This window comes from Anoplopoma fimbria, chromosome 18 (assembly GCF_027596085.1).
Source record: "Anoplopoma fimbria isolate UVic2021 breed Golden Eagle Sablefish chromosome 18, Afim_UVic_2022, whole genome shotgun sequence".
Taxonomy (NCBI): Eukaryota; Metazoa; Chordata; class Actinopteri; order Perciformes; family Anoplopomatidae; genus Anoplopoma; species Anoplopoma fimbria.
The window spans coordinates 2,914,242-2,933,152 of record NC_072466.1 but is presented as its reverse complement, the minus strand read 5'-3'; the positions used below and the strand labels follow the sequence as shown (position 1 = coordinate 2,933,152).

Here is an 18,911-nt window from a genome sequence, read left to right as displayed (position 1 = left end):
TCAAAAAAGATACCTTAAATGATACACACTCACACACACACACACACACACACACACACACACACACACACACACACACACACACACACACACACACACACACACACACACACACACACTCCTTCCTGCATGCAAACAGGCATCTGTACTGTCTCATAGAATGATATGCTCCCTCTTTAAACTACACTCACAGCAGAGCTCCGACAGACACAAAGTGCAGCTGGAGATGTATTTTATTTATTATTTTTTTATTAAAGCCGTCGCCACCTTGTGTTTTCCTCCACCAGCTGTTCGGAGCTCAACAGGATTTATGTGCAACATTAACATTTTACATCTTATTTTATAACGTTTGGGTTTTTCTGGAGAAGTGGGGGGGGTTCTGCAGACTTGGTGGTTTGTTCTCTGCAACACTGAGATCTTTCTGGTTCCACATGAAGCAGAACTTGGCCCCTGATTAGCATAATAAAGGGCCAAACAGCTGCTTTTGCATGCTGTAGCTCATTAACTAGTAATTGCACATGTTTAACATTACCTTTATTTTGTTGTCAAAGTTAAGTTTGTGTTGTGTGGTGCAGCACAGTCTTCTCTAAATGATGTGTTCAAGGACACCCTGACATCTGAGAGTGAGCGGCTGAAAAATGACGTTAACATTCAACTAAACTGCATTATATTATTATGTTATTATATTTCAGGGGAAACTTATTTTTCATGGATTACATTCGCGAAAAAAAATTGTAAATTGAAGCAAAACTTAACAAAAACACAACAAAACTACTTTGTTAGGTTCATTAAAAACATAATGATTCGGCTTAAAACTATTATGTTTGTTACTTTATTTAGATTACAGATGTAAAGATCTTTTTTATTTGTCCTCTTGGGTTGATATATAAATGCAGTGCAGTTTAGCAGCTAGACATTAATCTCACGTGTCAAAATGAACTGAATGCTCATTCTTTACCACTAAGAGATAAGTGACCAAAAAACTAAAGGTACGACGGATTACCTTCTGCTTCTCCAGCACGTTTTTTAAGCCTCTGCATGGGATTTTCATACATTACAGAAAGAGCTGAAACCAGCGTTTCTCTCTGAAGGTCTTGATGAAAACATCCTTCTGAAACCTTGTGACAGCGTTTCAAACCTACCAAGGTTGGTGAAGGTCAAACAGACCCCGTTGTGTTTGCCCATATGTAAATTCTGTTTGCCAAGCTAAACCACTACAGAATCCATCTTTGTTTGTTTATTATATTCTTGGCAATAAACCGTTTTTGATTCTGATCTGCTGATTTTACTCAATGAATCCTCACACAACCGTTCATATGATGTCTTACTCCAGCGACACGTGTCAATTTCAGTTGGTTACATGCATCCGTTAAACTCTTCTGCAGTTTCAGTGGTGTATTTATTGAGGAGAATAAAGACATAAATAATGATCAGAAAATAAAGAATAGGGACTTTAAAGCACCAAACCAACGTTAAACCTCCAGCACAGATCGCTACAGTGAAGCTGCAGAGAGACAAAGTGCAGCATTCAGTCACAAAACTAGGAGAGAACAAAGAGGATGAAAAGCTCAAGTCCAACATTCATCTTGTTAAATTCCAAAGAGCAGCAAGTTAAAAACCCACTGAATCTTCTTTTACTTAAATCACCTCTAAAAGCTCTCCTGGTGCTTCTTAAAGAGCCAGAAGAAAAAAACACACTCAGCGTATCTGTGGTGGATAATCACAGGCTACTCACAATGTGACATTTATGACTAAATCTCACATTCAGTCATCATCCAGTTCAATGACTGATACAAAGAAAATGTCAGTCAACAAAAGCCGGCTGCTTCAAAGCAAGAAACGTTCTCTCTGCTCTCAGATGTTTCAATTGGCTTTAAATCCCATCGTGAATGACTCTCTGATTCATTGATACGTTACTGTAGTTGATCGATCGATCGGGTGGTTGAGTCGATTGACAAAAGCTGGACAATTCTATAGATTTCATGATTGATTGTTGTGTCATTATTATGTCAACTGGTGTATAAATGACATTTATACACCGATGAAAAGTCAATTTGCGGTCAATATAAACGCCTCTCTTGCTTTTTGTTTATCATTAGTACTCCATGTAGTACTGATTGATATGAGGATGCATCTGCATAACTCAGTGTATCCTAACACAACGGTTTGTATGAAATCTTAGGAAAAGTCGACTTAAATAGAAAATAATGGTTCTTTTGACATGAGCTACAGTACCAGTCAAAAGTTTGGACACACCTTCTCATTCAATGGTTTTTATTTTATTTTTTTAATATTGAATATTGAAGACATCCAAACTATGAAGGAACACATATGGAATTATGTGGTGAACAAACAAATGCTCAACAAACCAGAATATGTTTTTATTTTAGATTCTTCAAAGTAGTTGAATGAGAAGGTGTGTCCACACTTTTGACTGGTACTGTATATAAACAGTGTTTGTTGCTTTTTAATTATCAAGTAAAAGTCACAATAGAAATAGATCTACCTGAACAGATGTGAAAAAATAAATTTGGTTGATTTGATTAATTTTGCACAAATGACATTTGCTGGTTCCAGCTTCTTAAATGTGTGGATTAGTTGCATTTTTTCTTTTTTCCGACTGCTTGTTGGACAAACAAGCAAATACTATATATATTTTTTTAATTCAAATTTAAGAAAATTTGTACACTAAAGCGTTAATAAAGAAAAAACATGGACGGATGAATAAATAAAACATTTTTATTATTAATTTTCATACTAATTGACTTTATTTTTTTGTGATGTGCAGATGTCGGATGCAGAGTGGGAGGACATGTTGGAGGGTTTCGACGAGCGCGGTTACCTGAGCGCTCGCCGCTGGAAGCCCGGCGACGACCCGTACACGCTGTACGCCTTCAACCAGAGGGAGAGCGAACGCATCCCCAGCAACCGGGCCCTGAGAGACACACGACACTACAGGTACACACACACACACACACACACACACACACACACACACACACACACACACACACACACACACACACACACACACACACACACACACACACACACACACACACTTCGCCTTTTCATCGAATCAGTATTCAAGATCAGTTTGAGAAAATAGGAATCCTGTGCGTCGAAGTTTGTCTGAGTTCAACCCGAGCTCTGGAGGATTATGATTATCATACACACTCTGTACAATGTGATGAACCAGTCGAGGGTGTACTGCCTGGAAATAAAGCTTATCTGTACACATACAAACCCAAAACCAATCCTCAGAATACACACATGACACTACAGATCAGTACAACAGGTATGTACACACACACACACCCCATCAAAACTATTAATCTCTACGAAAACAAATTTAGAATAACAGGCTTCCATAAAAAGAAAAACACCAAATTACAATCCGTCTGTCCGCTAAGAAATTAAATTAAACACCCAAATAGAAATCCTCTTAGTGGAGCGCCGTCCTCGTCTGTTGGAAAGACGCTCAGCAGGAAGATAAGGAGCTCGTCGCTTTGACAGCAGACATTACATTACATTACATTACAGTCATTTAGCAGACGCTTTTATCCAAAGCGACTTACAGGAAGTGTCTTCAACATAGGTATTCAAGAGAACTACTAGTCACCAGAAGTCATAAGTGCATCTCCTTTCTTAAACAAGCATCTCAAAGCATAAACCAGAGCAAAAGTATAGTGCAGAGGCAAGTTACTATGAAAACAATAATTGCAACAGACTAATATGAATATAATAAGTGCTACAAACTAATACGAATACAATAAGTGCAGCGAACTGATACGAATGCAATAAGTGCTACGAGGAAGGCTCAGGGTAGTGCTTCTTGAAGAGGTGAGTTTTCAGCCTGCGCCGAAAGATGGGCAGCGACTCTGCTGTCCTGACGTCAGTGGGGAGTTCATTACGTTACATTACAGTCATTTAGCAGACGCCAGCGACTTACAGTCAGTAGTAAGTTAAGTAAGTTAGTTAGTAAGTTAGTAGTTCATTCCACCACTGAGGGGCCAGGACAGAAAAAGCTGTGACCGGGTGGATCGGCCGCAGGGACCTCTGAGCGACGGGGCAACCAATCGCCCGAGGCAGCAGAGTGAAGTGGTCGGGCGGGGGTGTAGGGCTTGACCAAGGCCTTCTGAAACGTTTCTGCAGATTTAAAGAAACAACAACTTCCAGGCACTCGTGGAAATCCTGAGGAGGTCCAGTGTAGCCAGGATATCACACACAAACACACTCACATCCTCCTGAACTACTGTTCCCATGATGCACTGAGCAATCAAGACACAGAAGTACTTTGATCCATTTATATCATATTTATTTCGTAGCTATATCAGCTGGATCACATGATAGCAGTTCCTGTCGTCTTGCTGTTGCAATTAAAGATTTAATAAGTTACTTTTGTTAAAAAAGGATGATTATTTTATGTGTATTTTTAAGTCTCTTGAATCTTATTCGCTCCAAATCATAATAATAACTGATATTCTAGAAAAAGTGGTGCATGGATTTCCCTTCAAATTCATCCCGTGGTTTCGGCTCCTGAGTGGAATTTTAAAGTTGTGTCAAGTTAAATATTTTCTTTCCATCCAGATTTGTAGTGATTGACTTTTCGTAAAGTTAAAAAAGGTTTTTTTATTGTCTTTATTGTCAACAAATCCAATGAAAAGAACAAAACCAACTTAGAGGTATTGTGTGTGTTTCAAAGCCTCTCTTTTTCCTCAAAACCATAGCGCTCCATTAAAAACACATCGATTAGCTTCACTGTTGTTCCTTCATCACCACAAACACACACACTGCAGTTTATTCTGATTCAATCCAGCACACACCGTCCTGCTGCCACAAATACTCACTAGAGCACCAAATCTGGATTCATCCGCCGCTGAAAATAGTCCCCGACAAAAGCACTATTTCCTCCTGTTTTGTTTGATTAAAAACTACATTGACCAGCTGTGTTTGAAAGTTTTAACCCTTTTTTAAAGTAAAACCATAAAGAGTTCGAGCAGTTTGTAAAGATTTGTATCAGAACCAATGGGCTTTGAGCTCAGTGTCACAGAAAAGGTAAAGAAAGTCAAAAAAGTACTGACACTGATATCATTTTTCCTCCAATATTTGTTAGTGAATGTGAGCTTATTTTGACTCAATCCCACAAAAAGCATCCTGCTGCCCCAAATACTCACTAGAGCACCAAATGTGGATTAAACCGCTGCTGAAAATAGTCCCCAACAAATGCACTTTATTTCCCTTTTTGAGTAACTTTTACTAAAAGCAGCTTTTTCAGGTTTTAGTTGAGAGTTGTATATTTTAGAAAGTGGAAGGACAGGGCGGGAAAATCATCATCATTATCTCTAAAAGAGGTTCATTTACTACATTTCTGTTTTTTATTTTTCTCTTTTGTCTAAAATATCCATATTTTTGTCAAGAGGTGCCATTGCCAGTGTTTGTTTTCATCTGTAATGTGTCTAATACTATTTTAATGGAGCTGCAAAAGAACAGAAAACAGTCGATTAATACAAAAGACAAACACATCCAGCTGGAACATCCATTCTGCCCGCTGTGACTGCTCGGCCTTAAGCCCGTGTTCGTGTTGTTATTAGAGGTTAGCAGGCAGCTCGTGGTGACCCGTGCTCTCTAATAGGAAGCTGCATGTGGGCGTTAATTGGTTGGCTGTGTGTTCTGGCGGACACAGTGAACATGACTAAGCCCTGGCTGGCTGCTGCAGCGGCGGCGGTGGATGGTGGTAGTGGTGAGCAGAGCGGGGTACGACTCCACGACCGACGTAGGAAGCTAAAATCAGTTAGCATAGCTGGCACATATATCACTATGTGTGTGTGTGTGTGTGTGTGTGTGTGTGTGTGTGTGTGTGTGTGTGTGTGTGTGTGTGTGTGTGTGTGTGTGTGTGTGTGTGTGATGATTTCAAGATGCATCCCGCAGATGAAGGGAAGTATGATGTCTGACTCAATCATCAGCTCCTGACACCGTGTTTGTCAAACTCTCTGTGTGTGTGTGTGTGTGTGTGTGTGTGTGTGTGTGTGTGTGTGTGTGTGTGTGTGTGTGTGTGTGTGTGTGTGTGTGTGTGTGTGAGTGTGTTTCTACACTACACATGTGTACGCTACGAACTAAATGCGTTGTGTCGACCGTCTGCATCATCTGCTGTGTTTCCGGAGGAGAGAAATTTGCTGTCGAGCTGACATAAGGCGGCTGAGAAGTGTGTGTGTGTGTGTGTGTGTGTGTGTGTGTGTGTGTGTGTGTGTGTGTGTGTGTGTGTGTGTGTGACAGAGAAAGTGAGAAGTGTGTGTAGGAGGCGGGAAACCAGGGATACGCTTACACATTAATCTGCTAGCAGGGAGGTAGGGGGCTGATGGAGCTCATTTATCTTGTATAGGACAGCGATGAAGGGCGTGAGTGTGTGTGTGTGTGTGTGAGTGTGTGTGTGTGTGTGTGTGTGTGTGTGTGTGTGTGTGTGTGGACAGGTGGGGGTTTGCTGTTATGTGATTATCTGTTAACTCAGTTACGGTGTAGCTGTACATCTCAGGAGTGTGTGGCAGGGGAAATGATAGCAGCCTGTACTCTGGTGGGATGGGAGGAGAGGAAAAAAGAAAACCTGCAGTGAAATCCTCGACTGAAGCCGCTGAGGTTTTCTTTTTTTGTATTCTTAGAAACACCTTCTCTTCCACTGCAGACTCACTGAGGCTCTTCCTACACTTTGGCTCTGCTTCCAAAGGGGAATGTTTGGTGAAAGATTCAAAAGGTGGTGTGACAGAAATTTGTAGAAAGAGCACCAAAAAAAGTGAGGGAAAGCAAACGCTGAAGGATTGGAAAATGACGGTGTTGTGGTGGAGCATTTGTCTTTATCTGGGATGACTGCAGCCAAAGCCAACACATTTCTCAATAGACGTTCTATGTAATGAAATGTCCCACTGAGCTGAGGTTTGAAATTGGGTCATTCTTTAAAATTTGTATATGCTGGACCAGACTTTAAGATCCTACTTTTAACTCATGAAATAGTGCACATACTTGCAGAATAATGCGCCATAATTCGTAGATTTCCCACAAATTTTTACTTTCGTTATCCACCTAATCTGAACGAAGATGTATAAAGACCGGATGGGTCCAACAAACAGAGATCTTTTGACCAGGAGACCACAGTTCGTTTCCCGTGTGAAACAGGAAGTCAATGTCACGGAAGTATTAGTATTTGTCACAGAGTTATTTGACAAAGAAGAACAGCATGTATTTGAAGTACGGAAGTGCAGAGTATAATATATTTGTTGTTAAGGTAATATATAACTACTTCTGTAGTTATTTTAATCCAAACATGATCTTTTCCTCAACCTAACTAAGTAGTTTCTTGTGAAGACAGAAGTTTATTTTGAAAAGACTGTATGCATGTAAGAGCGTAAATTGACACGTGTTGCTGGAGTTTCGTAGGAAAACGCACCAAAAAGGAGGAGCAAATTATCTGCAGTGTTACTCCTAAGATTTATAAGGTATGTACCCTTTTATTGCCAAGCTGTAAAGTATTGCTATTGATAAAGGTGTGAAAAAAGCAACTGAGGTTCTTGGAAAATGTTTGTTGATCCACATTTAAGTGTTTGCCCTTAATCTTAATCAGAATATTATCACGTTAATGCTTTTTAATTCTCTAGTTTAGTTCTATGTTGATATGGATCAGTCAAACAAACAAACAAACATTTACAGTTTGTTTGGGATAAGCACATTATAAACCTTGTTAGCTCGATTTAGCAGCGATGGTGGTCAAAGTGCTGGAAGATAAGAGAAAATCAAACCTCGCCACTAGAAAATTCAAGGAAGGACAATGTTTGATTGACAGGTGACCTCTGGGAAATGGAGTGCAGAAACACTTTAACAATGAGCTTTAAAAACAGGCCATAACAATAACTATTAAAAGTGGTTTCCAAGCAATTACCATCGTGAATCACCTTATATTTTGAGTAATTAATATCTACATATCATGTGTATGTTGCTTTGTAGTATCATTTTCCGCTCAGCTCAAAGATGTCGGGATACTTCGCCTCCCAAGACTTCATAAGTGTCCTTTCTGTTTTTCGTTCCTTAGTTGAATCAATTTACATATTTGTTTGTGGTGTTGAACTTTTCACTCCAAAGGCAAACAACTTGCTTCATCATTGTCTATGAAACACATGCAGCTTTGTCTCATTTATGTTCTGACTGTTTCAGTAATATTTAAATATTACTAATGCAACAATCATCCAAACATTAATTGCCAATTTCTCAAAACGGTGGTAAACCTGACAACCAAAAAAAACTCACTGCCGACCCCTGAAAAATCAAATCTAAAGACACAAAAACCAGAGAACCTGGCAGATCACCGCTCTAGAGGAAAGCTCCTGTAGAGAAAGAACAGCAGGTGTAGACAGGAGGCTCCCGGTCGTGTATTTTTCCCAGCGGGGCGACGATAACCTAAAGATTAGAGAAGCAGGCGTCTGACCTGAAGAGGCAGGGTCAGTCTCCGTAAAGCCTGCAGGATGAAATACACCTGGAATATAGTAAGAGACTGTTAAAGTACTGGACGGCTTCTACTGGGTCGAATGCAATGCAGGTGTAATTACTACTTTATTTGGATTTTGGGCACATGTTTCATACTAATAATCTAAAGAGGCAGAAGGAGAGTCCTTTATTACACCTATCACTTTAACACGTTGCTTATTAGGTGTGTCTTCTGCCCATATATGAATAAATTAAATGATTAAAGCTGTTCCTGGTCAAGCAGCAAACATCAGCGCTTTTAAGAAAGTGAACATTTTAAGGAACTCAAGAATTTGGCCTGCTACAGGAAGCTAGTTCCTATGTTTGCTTCTGTTGCCGTGGTACCAAGTAATAATAATAAAAATACTAATTGTATTTATATAAACAGTGAAACAAAGCAAGACAAACTAAGGTTAAGGTTAAACCCTGATGAAACAGTACAATAGATGAAACATCTATCAAAAACATTTGATACGATAAAAATAAACTAAGAAATAATGAAGTATGAACTCATGACAGTGAATCTCTAGTTTGTTATTGTTTCATTGTTATTTAAATAAAGATCGACTGACTGGTTATACACCTTATATCCATGTTGACATTCCTCTTCAAGAAGATAGATGGATGGACTTTATTAATCCCAAATCCAGTACAACAGTATAAACACAGTTGGTATATCAACACTAGAGATATATAGCTATAAAATACACAATATAAAGAATATATTACAATACGCTAAATATACCAATCCACAACAACTAGACTATAGAATATAAACATAAGATCACAAACTATATGCATTACAACAAGTATCTACTTCAAAAAATCCTCATTATATCAAATTGTTTTTGTCCTGTTGCACTCACAAATTAGTCAATTAAATATTAGCATTTCTTGAGATGCAATAGCAACACAAACATGACTTCCAGGATTTTTTTAATCATGTTAATCCTAATAATTAAATGGCAACCCGCTGACTTCTCCGTCAGAATGCAAAGTTGTTAAGTATTTTTGCGTTGGTGTCAAATAAGTGTTGTTTATTTGTTAAATAGAAATAAGGATAAGGCTCCAGAAACCAACAAAGCCAAAAGTGTTTCTGCAGAATCCTTTTTGTGCAGTCTGATTCTGACGTTTATCTTCAAAGTGTCTGTTCACTCATCCGATCAGTTGTGCTGCACGGATTTGGGAGTTACAGAGTCACAGCATTAAAGGAGGGAAGACGGACCAGTGAGGTGTGGAGAGAGATGTTTTTATCGGGGGGAAGATGGTTCAGGACATTGTTGTGTATGGGACGAGTGCTCAAGTTTGAAGGAGGTGGAGCAGAGAGGAGGCGAGGAAGGAGACGCAATAGATGGCTTAGGGGTAAAGATGGGGAGATAAGGGGGGGGAGAAGATGGAAAGAGGAGGAGGAGGAGGAAGATAAAGTCAAGTAGAGATTAGGAAGAGGGGAGAAGGAGAGGTGGAGGAGGAGAGGAGATGGGGGAGATGCCACAAGCTGCTGCGAGGAGAGATAATTGCCACATGCAGAGCTTGATAGGCTGTGTGTGTTGGTGTGTGTGTGTGTGTTGGTGTGTGTGTGTGTGTGTGTGTGTGTGTGTGTGTGTGTGTGTGTGTGTGTGTATAAAGCACTCCACTCCAGCGCTCTGCTATTATCTCGGTGAACAGGGGAACCTCCCTCCGTCTGCTCTCCGACAGACAGACAGGCAGTCTATAAGCCCAGCAGCCGCTCCGCCGGCGGGGATGTGATCCAAGCGTGGAGACAATGGGCTGATACAGTACGGAGAGGAGGCGTGTCCTACAGCAACACACAACGGGTTGATATGGCAACAAGGAGCCGTTCTAGTGCAAGACAATGGAAAACAGAGAGGGAAAACGTGTTACGATGTCTGATAAAACCTGTTTTATACAATGCAGAGAAGGAACATTTGAGAAGGTGCCAACGTAAGAAAAAACTCCTTCGTTTATTTTATTGTTTCATTATCTTTAAGATGTGCAAATGTTATTCATTGTTTTAAGGATAACTTCACAACACCTGTTTGGCTAAATACTTACTTACATTAAATAATATTACATTCTTACTTTTTTTATATAATATTAATTGCAACTTGAAGTTGGTGTAAACCGTCAAAACTTCGAAATGTCATCCTTTTACTGTTATTGTAATCTTTTGTGGATATTTGCATAATGACACACAATTCGAATGATAATTATATTTTTATTTAAATATTTAAAACAGTCTTTGCATAAGTCGTTTTTATGAGGTATTGTTAGCTAATTATAGCTAGCGTTAGGAAGTGAAACGGGTCATAATTATCTCTCTAATATCTATTTAATATTGCAGTGAAAAAATCTCCTACAAACATTTTACAAGATAACATTTAAACACATCATGATATATTATAATTAGATCCTCCCGATACAAATATTGTCTAAATGGAGCTTGAACGCATCATAACGTAACTCAATGCAACCTCCGAATGTTAGCTGTTAGCTCTGTGATTTAGCCAAGCAGGATTGTGTTGCCCACCAACTGCATACAGATGTTGTTAAATAACTCTCTTCAACACAAGTTGCATCATCAAAAATGAAAAAAGGGTGCATGAAAGTGTTTATCACAGGTGTTTACTAGTTTGCACATGTGCAGTAGCGATCAGGCAGGATTTATGGATCAGGACATGAGTGACACGTGTTGCTGTTGTTCCTGTGTAAATGAGCTGATAAATGAGCTGATAAATGAGCTGATAAATGAGCTGATAACGTGATATCTGATTGGTGCATGGACTTGCATACACCTCATCAAACATTTAAGGCCGTATCAGAGTCATTTCTGATACGGACAACTCTGTTTATGTTGTCTGTTTGAATGTCACTCTTGACAAATGTCAGTAATTACATTGTGTTTGTGACCCCAAATCAAACTCATGGAAAAAGGTATCAAATAAAAAAAGGTTTCAATCAAATACATGTAAAGTGACGTTTGACTAAAAGATAATAGAGTGACTCGGCAACAAAACACTTAATGTACAGCACCAGGGAATTACTAGAACAACAGGGTTGTCCACTTGTCGAGAGAAAAATGTCACCACGTTGAAGAAAGTGACGTTTAAAGTGTGTGAAATGATCACCTCTCTCTCCTCTGAAGCACAACTGAACAATAACAACCAAAAAATCCCTGCACACATTTGTCATTTTCTTTGTTTTTGCCAGGACGCTAGATGTGATAACGCTCCAGTGATTTGTTGTCACTGCTCCAAAATGGAGGCATCGTCCCAGTAACCATTGGTAAATACAGACAGGACCGTTCTGCACGGAGGGAAAAAACACTCCAGACCACTGAGTTGGTAACTGATTATTTCATTCCATTGTCATCCAGTGATCCTTGAACGCACATCACCAACTAGATCTTGCAGTCAGTCAATGACATCGTCCGTGTCTTTGTGTGTTTGTGTCTGCAAAGTGTGTGTGTGTGTGTGTGTGTGTGTGCACACTGGTGTCAGCGTCTTTCACACTCAGTCAACCACTTAGTCATGTTTCCATGAATCACAACATGCAGCTAAACATTAATCACTGTATTAGCTCTGGTGCCTCCTACGCTGAGACGCTCCTCAGCCCTCTGAGATCACCAACCCTGAACACACACACACACACACACACACACACACACACACACACACACACACACAAAAACCCGTCTGAACTCTGACACTGGATGAGTTTTATTTCCCCTCGTAATGCTCGTTTATTCGATTAGCTGCTCCAGTGATGAATGATCACAGAGTCTGGTATCAAAGGCAGATGGAGGAAACATAAAACAACCCACGAGGCTTTGGTTCTGCAAAAAAGTATTTGGAAACACTCATTTGACCTCCAAAAACTTCACAGTGTACTCAATTTACTTCCTCCCAGTAAACACTGACTAGTTGATATGCACGTCATTATACATTCTGGTGTTTAGATCAGAGATCAGAGGTTAAATTTGGTTAAAAAACGGTCTCTTAGATATCTAGATTAAATGTGAATCTACTTGTTTGAACCCGTCTGGTTGATAACCGCCCACATCTCTGACTTTCTTCGATGAAAACAACTAACATGAACATGATGTCAGACTGAATAAGGAAGTGAAAAAAAGACAATAGTCATATTTAATGATTTCAGTGTTGACTACATGATGAAATTTAGCAATTACGATGTTGTGGAATCGACCTGTGGTTGGTGGAATTGAACTTCGAACTTTTGCTCCAAAACTATTCTTCAGTACAATTCTAAGGTTTTTACTAACCTGAGTATTTTATGCTACTTTCTTCTGTTACTATACCACATCTCAGAGGTAAATGTTGTTCTTGTCACTCCACTTCAAGCGTCAAGTTTCTTAAAGCTGCATTCTCTCTAATGTCCATCAGGGGGCGACTCCTCTGCTTGTAAAAATAAATCTGATTATATAGAAGTCTATGAATTTGCAGAACTGAATGTTGAATGTTGTGTTGCAAAATTAAGTTTATTCATTTTTTTGACATACATTTCTGATTAGAAATTTGTGGAATTGCTTGTTTTTTTCATTTTCGTGAATTTAAACTGAAACAAAAATGAAAATAAGCAGTAAAATTTGTAACAAAAATAAAAAAATCTAAACTAATATGAAATAAAAACAAATTAAAAATGTAAACCTGTTATAAGCTCGACTTACAAGTGACATTTTATAGATTTGGGTTTGAACTGGCAGAATGGAATCTCAAATGATATCGTATAAAAGTAGTATAACAAATTCCCACTCAAAACAATGAAGTTTATCTGATTGAATATTTAAAAAGCTACTATTGAGTCAAACAGATTCAGTCACATCCCACCATTGTATTAATCATACAGGACTCTTAAGACAGAACTCACTGGTCCAAGTTGTTTCTGGGACTCCTGTCACTGTTTACACAGAATTCAAAACAACGCCACAAACCCAGGCAGAAAAGCTCCCTGTGAGGCGAGGAAATCCCCTTGGTGAATTGTGGGTAATCTGCTGATGTGGAACCTGAGCTCTGAAGCACCCCGGTGCTCTACAACAGCACGGAGTGACAGTGACGCTAAGCGGCTTTACGGCAGCTAGCGCCTCGGCTAGCCGTCCCGCTCTGCCTCAGAGACGGCCGCATGTGGAAACGACGACGGCGGCGTTACAAACTCCATCTGCTCTGATACCTGATTACATTTGTTTGGCTCAATGCTTTCGGATTCTGTTCCTTTTTCTATGTTCTCAAGTGGTTTTCTCCAAATTCCTACTTCTCCTTTTTTTTTTTTGTATTATGCGCTTTGTTGATGAGTACAGAGAATTACAGGAAATTACATTGTGAGAATTAAACACACACATCCGAGTGAAGCTCTGACGTCTCATTGATTTCACCTCTTAAATCCACTTCAGTGGTTGGGGAGCGAGATGCAGAGGAAGGGGAGGAGGAAGATTAAAGACAGAGTTTTTTAATCCCTTCGTATATTTCAGGCATGGATAGTGAAACTTAAAGAAACAGTCCAGCCTGAATCCCTTTAACACACACAGAGGGTGGTGTTGTGTTTTGCTCTGCTGGCTCCATTGTGGTGGTTTATTCCTCTCAGCAGAAGTAAACAGAGCAGAGAGTTCGACACAAAAGTACAAAATATAATCACTAAACAACCCAGAGGATAGAAACTGAAGATAGTGCTGATTGTTTATGGCTTTCAGATATGTGCAGCGGTGGATTCCAAATGATCTACCATTTTATTTGTTCTTCTTTGGCTCTTTCTTCTCATAGCGTTTCTCTCTAAATAAAGATTGCCTTGTGTAGGGGTTCTAGATCCTCACATTGGATTACATTTGTTATCTAGCCACTCAACCTTTCACAAACTATCACACTTATTTCAATGAAAAAAAAACTAGGGCTGCAATGATTATATTTATTGTCCATGAATAAATATTGGCATTTGGTCTATAAAATGACAGAAAATGGTTGAAAATGTTGTATAGTGTTTTCCATAGCCCAAGATGACGTCCTTTAAATATCAGATATTCAGTTTACTGTCACGGAGGTGTTAAGAATCCAGAAAATATTCACATTAAAGAAGTTTAGCTTTTTTTCCCTTTAGAAAATACCTCAAACTATTGGATTATTGGATAATCAAAACAGTTGGCGATTATCGTAATAGTATAACTTATAAATGAATCTTTGCCACTCCTAAAACGTTCCCTGTTCATCTGTCTCTATTTGTATTTTGATGCAGATTGAGAATACATTTTAAAGTAGATTGTGCCGCAGTGATGGAGGTATGAAATAAAAAACATCTCCTCATTAAGAAAAACGGATCGAGACCTTTGTCAGTTTGCAGGATAAGAGCATGTCACAGTCAATAAATGTACTCAGTGTTACCCAACATGGCTTCCTTATGGCCCATAAAGGCCGATGTCACACATCAGTGTTCAACATAAATGAACTCAATTACATGCTGTGAAATATCATAATTATTATCACACTGCACTTATTTCACACTTTAATGTGAAATTTATGTACCGTCTACCGTGACATGGCTCCAAATAGGGCTGTGTAATGGTAGTATACATAAGTGTGTGTGTGTGTGTGTGTGTGTGTGTGTGTGTGTGTGTGTGTGTGTGTGTGTGTGTGTGTGTGTGTGTGTGTGTGTGTGTGTGTGTGTGTGTGTGTGTGTGTGAGCCATCGATTGGCCCAGTCACATATTGATCCGTCTTCATTGATTGGCTGGTGTAAGTGCCTGTCAACTATCCTGTCGCCGCCGTTCCTCACAAGAAAGATCGCTGTAACTTCCACTTCTGCTGTTAGTGTGTGTGTGTGTGTGTGTGTGTGTGTGTGTGTGTGTGTGTGTGTGTGTGTGTGTGTGTGGGACTCTCATATTGAGCGGCACTGATCCTCTTCGAGCCCACGCAGTCTCCCCCATCCTTCCTCTTTCTACAGTGCTTTCTCCTCCCTTTGCTCTGCTCCTTCCTTCCTCCTCTTGTTCTTCCTCTTCCTCCTCCGTCTTCTGTCCTTCAGGCCATATTAAAATGGAGCTGGAGCCAGAGAACGGTCAATACTGCCTGAGGGTATGAGGGTATGAGTGTGTGTGTGTGTGTGTGTGTGTGTGTGTGTGTGTGTGTGTGTGTGTGTGTGTGTGTGTGTGTGTGTGCACGCATCTGTAAAAAGCTGAAAGTTAGAGAGCCAGAGAGAGAAGTATGAATCAAGTTTTCATTATATGTTCGCCTGATTTTGTTTGTGTAGAAGTAATAATAGTAATAACTTTATTTCTAGAGCACCTTTAAAAACAGAGTTTACAATAAAGGCAATAAAACAACAGAAAGTTCAACAATGTGGCACCAAACCCATAAAACAATATTCAACACGGTAAAACCAATCGATAGGATAGAAAATAACTAACAAATAAAATAAATAAAATACATGTGAAACAATATAGTAAAGTAAAAATAATTTTGTATAACCAATAACAAAATAAAGCATTAAAGCAATGACATCACATAAAAGCCAGTCTGTAAAAATTGGTTTTAAGAAGTGATTTAAAAGAGCAAGTCTTTCCAAAGTGTATGAAGTGATCTACGACTTCTTAACCAAATAAGTCAATTCTCAGGTGTGAAAATGAACACAAGTACAAGTACATGTTTAATAGTGGGGTCGGATCAAAAGCAGCATTATTAAGTTTTATTTCATTTGTCAGTCACAGAATTGACATTTAAGGAGATTATGCTACATAATGCATTTTCATTTCACCGATCCCACTTTTTCTCACTCAACTCTGCATATCTGCTGATACAGATTCTCAATCCAATGTCAGTGAACTAAAAGTCATACGACTACGGTTATCTTAATAATGTCCCGGAGTAGATCAATTGTCTTGTACTTGCTTCAGTTCAAGTACAAGACAATGAGAGTTTGTTAAGTACTAGATGTCTACATGTTATCTGGTTCAAATAGCAAAACTACCCGCATTGTTCTGCAGAAGAAGCTCATGTCAAAAGTTTCATTTAGCATTTTGTATATTACAGGCTTTTCTTGATTAACGAAATTTGATAAAAAGCTCCCAAAATTGATGGTCGTTATACTTACCAAATCTAAAATCACCAAAATCGGTTATTTTACATAATCTCAATATGTATTCCAGCACTCACAAAGCTCCAGCGTTCTCATCTGTTCACTGTTTAATTATCCAAAATGGTCGACAGTGGAGGATTTGAGTTGAAGGAAACAGCTTGAAGTCGTTATCTCCAGCCTTTAGTTTCTGCGATCAATCCTCAGGAGCAATCGTGTTTATTTGTTATTAAAACGAGCAAAGTGTTATTATGTCGGATAACGGACTACTATATATTACTCTAAAGGGCTCGAATAAGTGAGCAGGTTATTATCTATAGTACTATTGTTACTATTATTATTATTATTACAAGTACTGCATATGTGTTATCTCAGATTGTCCATCGAGTGTCTTCAGAAGGAGACACACATTGTGCTCCTCTGGACTCGTGCAGTGCAGGGTTTCTGCTGATGATCCTGCAAACAGCTGGATGTAACTTCATGCTGAAGGCCTCCAACAGCCTCTTCACGCACACACAGACACACACACACACACACACACACACACACACACACACACACACACACACACACACACACACACACACACACACACACATTCACCATCCAAAATCTGCACACAATTGCACACCAGACTCCCTGCTGAGCTTGATAATTACAAGTAAAACACTGCAGTAAACACCCACCTACACACACACACACACACACACACACACACACACACACACACACACACACACACACACACACACACACACAGGAGTTCTACTGCGGTTAGAGCTGCTGGGCTTCTGTTCTCTGAGCAGCGTTCACTTATAATAACTGTCAGATGACGAAGCTCATAAATAAACTGCCAAAAACCGATCGACAGATGAAACAGATGTATAAGAAACCGGCAACACTCGTATGAAGTAAGTAATGAGTCAGAGATTAAATAGGTAAATAGTTAAACGAACTGATAAACGAGATCAGATGAATAATTAACCAATGAACCACGCGAGCGAGGAAGTAAACAAAGGGGAACATGAACACACGAAACAACAAGCTAATCAGATTCTCGGAGGGAAGAAGTCAACATCACAGAGCGCCGGTATCTTTCAACTCAAAGGAAATGAAAATGCTTATCGGGATTTCATCTTTGTTTTTATCAGATGACCTACAAAGCGGTGGAACAAAGGGAAACAATACCAAACGTATTTGGAGAAACGGGCAGAGGTTTAGAGCTTTGTGTCGGCCCCGAACATCTGTGCATTAATAGATTGGATGAATAATTGGAGCGTTGTCCAAATAATATTCTCATGCATTCGCACAATATCTAGAAATCATGCAGGATGACATTTCCCATGAAAATCCATCTTTTCACGCTTCAAGCAATGCGTTTGTTTAAGCCAGAGCACAAACTGATCGGTGTCCTGGGAGGAGCTACTGGCAGCCATGGGCGTGGCTCAGGGGTTGGAGACTGCATGTTCACGCATTGGAAACGTGGCACAAGCCTTTAAAGATGGCGCACAAGCTACGAGCACGCACGAAGGCGTTTATGCTCACCGCAATGTACAAAACACCAGAGGACATACAGACATAATGTACTGTGAAGAAACAAGAAGTAAACGAGTGCAACCGGCTAAACGCCATAAACCACCACATATAAATGGACTACTTTATTGCCTTTATACAAGCCCTGTAAAGAAAGAAGTCAAGTATAACATGCATTATAAAAAAAACAAAAGGTTGAATTTACTCAAATGTAGATTTTTTAGGACTTCCGGTTTCAAAAGCATTAAAACGTGTTAATAGTGCTTTCTGCTGGTGGTCAAATGTCACTGTGAGCTCATAAAACATGTTTTCGGCAAACTCAAGAATTAATATGCTAATTATGGCAATTTCACACAATTGTCTAATAGGATAAAGTGATGCAATTGTTAGAGGCGGCAATTCTGGTTTATGGAGCTACATTTGGATGATAAACTTTTGTTGATAGATTGCTGGACTCCACAACTTTTTCATTTGTCAGCCCAGTTCACCAATTATTTTGGGGTTGTGAGCTCATTATTTGTGTCCAGCTTTGGGGTGGCAGGTCAAGTATGTCAAAAAACATGAAGAGCCAAAACAGAATTCAGAATTTAAATCATATAATCAATGGGCCCCTTGTGGTCACTTCAGACCAGCTCTACACACACAAATTCATATAGATTCATGCTGACGCACACAAAACCACACGTATAAATATACACCAACAGATAAACCTACACATGTTATATACATGGGCTTACAAACAGATATAAGTACATGAAAACTGGCACAAACATTTGAGTGTTTTAATAAAAACACACACACACA

The 18,911-nt window shown here is 39.3% G+C and overlaps 1 protein-coding gene across 1 annotated transcript in view; it reads left to right on the top strand.

Moving 5' to 3' along the window:
* galnt14 (UDP-N-acetyl-alpha-D-galactosamine:polypeptide N-acetylgalactosaminyltransferase 14 (GalNAc-T14)) overlaps positions 1-18,911 on the top strand; it is a 157,541-nt gene that overhangs the window by 30,185 nt on the left and 108,445 nt on the right. Inside the window, exon 3 of the mRNA XM_054619043.1 lies at positions 2,789-2,958. Within this exon, the coding sequence (XP_054475018.1) occupies positions 2,789-2,958 (170 nt within the window). The remainder of the gene's footprint in view (positions 1-2,788; positions 2,959-18,911) is intronic.